This window comes from Ricinus communis, chromosome 9 (genome assembly GCF_019578655.1).
Source record: "Ricinus communis isolate WT05 ecotype wild-type chromosome 9, ASM1957865v1, whole genome shotgun sequence".
Taxonomy (NCBI): domain Eukaryota; kingdom Viridiplantae; phylum Streptophyta; class Magnoliopsida; order Malpighiales; family Euphorbiaceae; genus Ricinus; species Ricinus communis.
In genome coordinates, this window is record NC_063264.1 from 14,968,068 (window position 1) to 14,977,519 (window position 9,452).

The 9,452-nt window shown below is 29.5% G+C and overlaps 1 protein-coding gene across 1 annotated transcript; it reads right to left on the bottom strand.

Annotated features, from left to right (window-relative positions):
• Window positions 1-272: 272 nt before the first annotated feature.
• LOC8269401 lies at window positions 273-3,261 on the bottom strand. The gene is made up of 5 exons (XM_002531313.4): window positions 1,721-3,261; window positions 1,527-1,640; window positions 1,117-1,277; window positions 675-888; window positions 273-583 (listed from the first exon to the last, which is right to left on the bottom strand). Exons 1-5 carry the CDS (start codon window positions 2,366-2,368, stop codon window positions 410-412), a joined length of 1,311 nt encoding a protein of 436 aa, XP_002531359.2. The 5' UTR covers window positions 2,369-3,261; the 3' UTR covers window positions 273-409.
• Between the last annotated feature and the right edge of the window lie 6,191 nt (window positions 3,262-9,452).

Here is a 9,452-nt window from a genome sequence, read left to right on the forward strand (position 1 = left end):
AGTTATATAAATATGTATTTTACTTTCTTTTCTTTTTGTTCGACGATACAATAATATTACATGCATATGAGACCATATGATATAATTTACTGTTTTTCTGATTATCATTATATTCGACATACCATTTAATAAATAATTCAATAAAAAAATTAAAATATGTGCTTCCACGTTGAAACTACGCTAATAATTAAGATTGACTCTAAATTAATATTCAATTATTAAACAATCAAACCAATAAGACTATACTTCTAATTAAAACAATTAATGAGAAATAAGAAAAAGATAAAAATTTCCATTGAGGTCATCTTTTCTTAGAGAAACAATTGGCCTGCCAATGATACACCATATAAAGGAGAATTGGGTAACCAAAAAGAAAAAAAAAAAAAAACAAATTTGCTACTGTTGTGATTTACAACTTCAAACTGAGATCAATATTTTCTCTTACTTCACCACCATTATAATTGTTAATAGTTCTTGTTGCTTGGCCAATTTGCAATATTGCTGGTGGCAGAAAGCTATAGTAAGGCTGCAATTGATTTGTTGCACTTGCTCCTGGCTGAAGCATTGGATTTTCAATGATACCCTTCAATAAAATTGATAAAAACATGTGAATAGAAATGAAATTATGGCACTAAAAATTTACTATTAATATTGATTTATTTGTATGATCTCACCTGGTAAGGTAATGAATCAAAATCAAAAGTGGTTTCATTTTGGTAAGTAAGATGAGCCGGTGAAGATCTCTCCAACTTAGAATTTGGGCAAGACAAAGTAGTTACAGGTGGGGCTAGTGTGAGAAAATCTCCATTGAAATCCTCATTTTCTGTATTATTTTTCTTTGAGTTAGGCTTAGGCTCTGACATTGAATCAGAACATAAAGTGCCATCTCTGAAAAGGACACATAAAAAAAGACCATAATTAATTAACATTAACAAATATAAAGCAGAATATTGAACTATGAATTTTCTTTTTGTATTCTTCTTGCTCGCTAAGTGGGTGTGTGAGCTCTATTAGATATAAGTTTTCAGTGATTTTATAAATTAAAAATAGTATTGACCCACAAATTAACATAAGCAAAAAAATATTATGTAAAGAAAGATAAAGAGAAAGGTGAACCTGAAATTAGGGCTGGTAGGAGTGGTGAGATTGAAAATGCTTCCATTGCCAAATGAAGTTGAATCATCTGATCTGCCAATGGGGTGAATAATAGTAGGAATCTTGCAGTGAAAAGGAGGATTGTCTTGAGAAAAGGGATATGGCCTCTTGATGCCAACCATCTATATTACATTTTAACCAAATCCACCAATTAAAAAAGAAAAAAGAAGAAGAAGAAGAAGAAGAAGAAAAGGAAATATAAAAAGAGAAAGGCAACTTATGTGTTAGATTATATCCTAATTATCATAAAATTTAACAAAAATTTCACCCACTTAGGGTGTGTTTTTCTGAGTAGAACTGTGGTTATGTGTTTAAAGAAGAAAGCATAATAAAGATGTTAAAGTTTAGTAGTAGATTAAAGCTTAGCTCACCTTTTCTTCCTCAGGCCAAATAGGTGTATAATTGCCATAATAGTTTTGGTTTGAAGGGAGCTCCATATGCAAATTTAAAAGAGATGCTGCTGTATTTATTGATGAGGCATTCACCTACATGATTTCCACAAACAATTACCCAATTGTATAAATTAAAAATAAGCTTCTCATATAAAATCTCTCTGAGAACATACCAATGAAGGAGGAGGAGGTTGATATTGTGTTCTTTCTATCAAACTCTGCAGAGGCCAAATGGGATTGGATTCATAAGGCAGATTCAAACTCGATCGGAAAGCTAATCGAGGATCAACCCCATGATTCTCATTTTCAAGATTGTACTGATCAGAAGAACTATTCCAAATCTTGGTTACATTTCCATGCCCTTGATGAACAGAAACTGATTGCCAACCCAAAGGGTTATTTAATGGAAGAGCAGTAATGTTTGAGTTAAGAACATCAAAACTTTGAGGCTTAAGTGATGAATTTGGTGATGATGTGATATCAGAAGGGTAATTAGGGATTGATGAAGGAGAGGAATAAGAGGGATGATGATGATAATAATAATTTGGAGTTGTCACTGATGAAGAGTGATGATTAATGGAAGTTTTTGGTGGTGATGATGAAATAGGAGTTTTAGATGTCAAAAGCATAGAACCATCTTTCTTTCTTTGCTCTTCTAATCTGATCTTTTCTAGTTGTGCAACACCAAGTCCTCTTTGTGGGACTTTCTTTTGCTTTTGTTTCTTGGATGATTTAATACCTGAGTTTCCAAGATTAACACCACTACCACCACCACCACTATTACTATTGCTACACTTTTGGGGCTCTTCTTCTTGAGCCATTCTTGTAATCTTCCATCTGCTAATAAAATTATGTAATACTGTAAATACAATAATTTTTAAGAATTCGAAACACCCATGTATGTGAAAAGATTTAAAAGAAAGATTCAAATCTTGATTTTCATGCTAACTATATTTGCTATATCATTTTCTTGGATCCCCTTTGACCATTCTTGTTAAGAATATTAAGAAACTTGAAAAATGTTCCAAGCATAGACACAAAAATTTAGAGAGAGACGCACACTCAAAATCTACTTTTCCTTGCAACTGGCTAGCACTAAATCATTTTCCCTTGTACTTTGGCATTCTAAGAAGATATGGAGAAAGAGAGAGAGAGAGACACACACACATTTATACAAACCCAAATCTTGAAATTTCAAGAAACCATAATTTGAAATCAAAATCTAACAGAATATAACAGCAAACTATAAGAGGAATTTCAAGAACCCAATAGCATAGCCAATCTTTTAGCTAAAAGATTGAAGAGAGAGAGAGAGAGAGAGAGAGAGAGAGAGGGAGAGGGAGAGGGAGAGGGAGAGAGTGAGCATATGTGTATATGAATGGAGAAAGAGAGAAAGAATCCCAAAAGATTTCGGATTTTTCTCAAACAATAGCTGTTTGTTTGTCTGAGAGACATAATGCAGAAAATTTTTATTCTTTAGGAGCCAAACAAATAATTTTAAGTGTAGATTATTAAAGCAAGTGTTTTTTTTTTCTTTTTCTGGTTTTTTAAATAATTAACATAAATTTAAAAATATATGTCTCATTCTTAGGCCAAATTCTCGCTCCACACTTCCTCTTTTAAATCCTATAATAACTCTCATGATCTCCCTCCTCCCTCACCCCCACATATTTTCTCTCTCAAAAAGTCAGATCTTCTCTCTCTAAATTATGCAAAGAAAATATTGAGTTTCTATAAGGAGTGAGGAGCCAGTGGAGCAAAGGTGAAATCACTTAGCTTGTTTTATCCATTTTAGGTATTTCCTGCTGGCTTTGCAGCTTTTGGTCCTTAATGTGGGGCCCTCATGTTTGTGTCCCTTAAACACTTGCATGGATTTCACAACTAGAATTTGCCTTCCTTGTGCATTGCAATTAATTATGTGTGATTTTGTCACATCTTTGGCGACTTCGAAGAAATTAACTATTGAATAAGTAAATAGAGTCTTCTGTTATGAGTATGTGAATCTCACTAACTGATACTTTTATTGTCATGGAAATCTCAAAGACTTCTTTGAAAACTTGAATAAATTTATATTCGCCATCCTCAAGCTATAAATTTTATAATAAAAAATATTAAAATTTTAATTTATAAATAAAAAAATTTAATTTATAAATAAAAAAATTTAATTTTTAATTTCAATAACATCAATAAATTATTTTATAAGTGTGAGAATAAATTATATGAACAACCACCAAATTTTATATTTTACAGTAAAAATATACTAAAATTCTAATTTTAAAAAATATATGAACAATTCTTTCAAAAAAAATATAGACAATATATTTTTATAATAAATAAAAATTCGGTACCCTTTCATTATAAAGTGTAAAGTTTGATAACCATCTATAAAAATTACCTTCGTGTGTTGAAAAATTTGACCGGTATTAGTAAAACTAAAATTTAGCAATCATTTAGTTATAATTAAAAAATTTAATTTAAAACTGTCAATATAATTTACTCTTGGAAAATTTCTTTGATTAGAGTGTAAATAAACCAAATGTCTCGCGAACTATTTGGAGCTCAGATCAATAAAAAGCTCGTTTGAGATTGTTCGTTAATAAGTTGAGCTGGAGCTCAAATTTCGAGCTCGATGATTTTATCGAGTTGAGCTCGAGCTTGATAGAATTTTATTCATTAGCTCGCAAACCTACTAATTTACTGGTTCGCGAACAGGTACGAAAGCTCGAGTTCGAGCTGCGCTTATTTATAAAGCTCGTGAAGACTTTCGCAATCTTGCTTGTTTGTAAAGTTCGTGAACATGCTCGTTTATAAGCTCAATAAGCAAGCTCGTTTATAGGCTCGAGCTCGAATTCAAAATAATAATAATAATAATAATAATATAACTTCAACATTTAAATGTAGCTATTGTTATTAGTAAGAATTACAATTAAAAAATAAATAATAAAAAAATATATTTTATAACATTTTAATAAAATGAACGTTTTTCATACTAGATAAAATAAAGTTGACTCATTAATATAATTTTTATTTTACTTATGGATTATTGTGTATTATAAAATTTAATTACATTTTTACGACGGTAAAAATATTCTAAATACATCTTCTAATTATATTAATTTAATAAAAAAATTACTTTTTACTAAAATATTAATTAATATATAACAGGTCATGACTAACCAGACATTAGCGTAGAAAGAAAAAATTAAACATTCTATCTAAATGAATATAACCAGTGGTATTACCATTATTGCAAAGCCTTATATAAATATCTTATATTTGTCTAACTCGAATCTTGAAATTAATAAAGTGGAGTGTCAGTATTGGATCATACGGTTTCTTTGAGATTTTTTAATTTAATTAAAACTTTAGATTGAATTTATAAATAGCAATTAAATTGAAAACTAAGCTAAAATAAATCAAGACTGTAATTTTATATAAGTTAATATATTATTATGAAAATATTTTAGCTACTTTATTATATCACATTTCGACTATTTTATATTTTAAAATTTATGTTAAATTTTATAAATATTATTCATTAAAAGGTGAGTGCCGCTGGAAAATGAAATAGTGGGGCTGTTTATATGCCTTTTTAAGTTAACATAGACTTGTAATATATATAGTATGGTTTTCTTGTAATTTTTATGCACCGATAGTCTTTACTTTCATTATTCATATTGGTTTAGTAGTATTCTTTTTTGCATGTTTTGCTATATTTTAGAAGCTGATTTGATTATTTTTATTGCAAATTTAAATTTTTTTATTCTTTTTGCTAAATTTGATACTTTCATCTTTTTTACTATATTTTAGATATTGCAATTGATTAACTTAATTATTAAAAAATATTTAATAACCCCGAGTCTCGAGCTCGAATTATGCTTGACGAACTCGAACTCAAGCTTTTCTTATTATGCAACCACTTAATGAATCAAATTCGAGCTATTTGTCGAAACAAGCTAGTTGTGAACTGTGCTCGAGCTATTCACGAGCCTAATTATTTTCAAACAAGCCGACCTCAAGCTCTATTATAAAAGCTCGAACCACACTCGAGCCTCTGCCAGAATTAAACAAATCAAACATGAACTTGTTGATATTTGGCTCGATTCGGTTCGATTACAACCCTACCTTTGATTAAGGCTTAAGCCTAAGGCCCAAATTATATCAGCAGTCGTATAAAATGTGGTTGAAATCATATTTTGCATAAAACTAATTGGCTCTTATTATAATCAAATCTTCTCCATTTATATATCATTTCTTTGTTTTTTTAATGAAATTCCATGGTACACAGTTCTTTTAAAAAAAATTATTTTTATGACACATTTAAATTTATTTGTTATGATTTTTAAAAACAAATTATTTATACAGTTTTTATTTTTTAAACATTGTCAGAGAAAAAAGAGTATATATAAAAAATACGTAAAAGATATCATTAAATTGCATTATTATTAAATTAACCAAGTGAAATAGATTTATCATTTTTATTTTTTATCTTTATTTTTGGTATCCATGAATGGAAAGATATTACAGGTTTTTTTTTATAGCAGCTAGTATATTTTGATGACAATGAAGAAGTGTGTTTCAAAAAATATAACACAATATATCAAAATGTAGTTAAAAATATATGTATATAAAAGTAAAATAAAATAAAAAAATTCATTTAAGGGTGTCAAAAGGATAATGTTGGTGGCAGTTTCGGGCGGACATCCAAATGTCTCTAATAACTATGGCACTGCAAGGCTTTTCAACCTAATCGAAAACATGCTAACTAATCACAGAGACTAGCGCAGAGAAAGAGATTCACCATTCGAGTAATTCTCTAGAACTCTTTTACTAATTGAATGGGACACCACAAGAAAGCTTCACCACATCTAGAGATGGATCCGGAAGTCAATGTTTTTATTTGTGTATCTCTACTTTCAATTATTAATTAATATCCCATTCCTTATAGATGCAACATAGTGATTTCTACACACCAGGTACTACAACATGTGAGATCCATCTAAGTCTAGCCCATTTTAGTTTTAGCCCAATTCTCCTATTTATATGGTTAGTCTAAATCAAACTATTCAATTATGTACAAAGAGACCCATCTTAATTACAAATTATGCTTAAGTTACCAAGTACTTTTTCTAAATGAGCTACATCTTACATGACAAGGCCTTATTTAGTTTTACTAATCTAAGTGGGTTAATTCATTGATTAAACATGGCAAAGCCTACCTAAGTCTAAATAAATTTTATAAGTTAGGCCTATCTTACCATCTTTTAAACCTAATAGGACATGCTAAAGTTGAATTAAGGCCCTAGGTTTAGATGCCCATCTTTTAATTTTCAATCACACAACAGGCATTAATCATCAAATTATAGAAACATAAAATAGAAATAAAGCAAAATAAGAGAAAGCGATAAAACTAAATTGTTACAACTCTCCTACAACTAATTAACTTGAAAATAACTAAAAATAGGCTAAAATTGGTAAAAAGTGACAAAAATCCTCAAAATCATAAAAAACGAGCTACTAATAAGAACAGTCGATTGTTGCGTCATAGAGCTAATCGACTGTTCGTAAAGTCGATCAACTGTAGGATTTCCTCCTGGCCGGTTTTAACAGTGTTACTCCTTCAATGCCCATTTATATGAGATACATGCATGAGAACATATAAGAATCAATTAGAACACATAGAGAACACCAAATAATACACAAATAAACCTATTCTAAGACAAGAAAAATCAAATTGATGAAAAGGAAAACATACAGTAAATAAACATTACAATTTTCTAAAACATATGTATTGAACTAATCATGCATAACCTAGATCTAATCATTCAAATACATGAATTATCATTAGAGAAAAGTAAATATAATATGTTGACCTGCTCATTGATTCATCATATTCAAAATCTAGAAAAAAGCAAGTTATCTGTTTTAAAATCCAAGAATCATAAACATAATATAATTACACAAAATCATGTAACCCTAATTTCTAGCCATATAAAACATATGAAACAATCATTAAAGGGCAATCATAAGAAAACCTAGCATATTACTAATTATAGAGAAATCATAAAAAAGAAGAAGATGTTGATGTGATGATAGATTTGGAAACTCTCAGCTTGTCAACATTTTATGCATATCCTCGAGTCTCAAGAATAGAGGAGGAGGTTGAATCAGAGATAAGAAACTAGAGTGTTTTTTGGCTAGGTGTTTAATTTTTGAGAGTTTTTGTATGTTGCCTAAAAAACTTACTATCGTTCTATACTGATGACTGCCAACCTTCTAGCTCAGGGTTTCTTTTTTTATTTATAGAGAAGGATGGAGGAAACCCTAGGGGCCTAGATATATGTCTCTTTAATTGTTTCAAAATTTCTAATAATTAATAATAATTATTTGGACTTATCAAAGCGTGTTGAATAATAAATATTGAATAAATTAGAAAAAATATTAAAATTTTGAATAATTATCAATAATACCTTCTAAAAGACATGCTTTTATTATTCTTGGAATTTTAAAGTGAAAAATACACTAAAACGACACTAAAATCCAGAATTATAGCCGATCGGGACTGTGTAAAGCGAATCGACTCTACACAGAGTTTATCAGCTCTATGCAGAGCGGATTGGCTCTATGTATAGCTGATTCACTTGTATACAGAGCCGATTGGATCGTTGGAAATTTTTAAAGAGTTTTACAATTTGACTCTTGAACTTTTAGATTTTTCAATTTCACCTCGTAAACTTATTTTTTTATGTCAATAAATATTTTGAAAAATGATTTTTAATTTAATTATTTGCAACCTAGCTATGATTTGACCGTCCTTAATTCCTGAAGACCTGAGAGAAGTAGCAACTTTTGTCATTGGATTTTTCATAGTTCTCTCGATATCTCGATCCGAAAAATGAATGCTTACAAATAATAGTCTTGTATTTCTTATAAGCAAGAAGTGAATTTTATTGATTAAAGATAAGAGCCATACTTGAGGAAAGCCAACTAATTTATACCCAAACTAACACTTTTCAAAAGAGCAGAGGACTTAACTATAATATATCAAAATTATAAAAGCACAAAAAGGGGTCTGAAGCCTATGATAATATAAAGAAATAACAATTAGGAAGCTAGTGTTCCATTAACAATAACAAAGTTAAAAATTCTAGAGTTGTTCTCGAACCTTATTTAGCTAGGGAGTCTGCAAAATGTTCTTTCTTTTTTTTCCTATTAACATGTACGAAAGACCTCTTTAATTTGATATGTCAGTGAATCAACTATAAAGGAATCAGTCCTCCATTTCAAGGCTTACAACCAACATTCCAATTCCTCTGAGAGATCACAATCAAAGAATTAGATCTGATGATGGTCTTTCTAAACTGAAGGCTATATTTTGTACTGTGAGTAGCAATGATCTTTTAATGACAGTTAACTCAATAAAACTAGAATACATACACCAATTGGAGTAGAGAATGAAAGTGTAAAATAGACATCCAAGAATGAGGTGAATTGGACTTTTAAAAAATTTACAACTCAAAATCTAAATTAAATAATTTATTACTTGTATGATAAAACTCTATAGGATTTCTATTGGAGCTTGATGCTCACTGCACAGATATTTAACTAATCTTGAAAACCTGACTATTAGATACTTACAACAGTAAACCAACTATTTCAACTCATACCTCGATTGCAGTAGCTTATATACTTTGTTCCTTTTAATGAGTGAGAGAGATGAGATGTAAATATTGTGGAATGTTTATTTGAAGACTGTTAGGTGTCTGAATTAATAAATATTGAACTTAATAGTAAACATATAACTGATCGAGTTTTGAAGATAGATGTCTTATAAATCTTAAATAGAAAATCAACACAAGTATTTATCCTGATAGGTACAAAGACTTACATCCAGTCCTTGAGGAT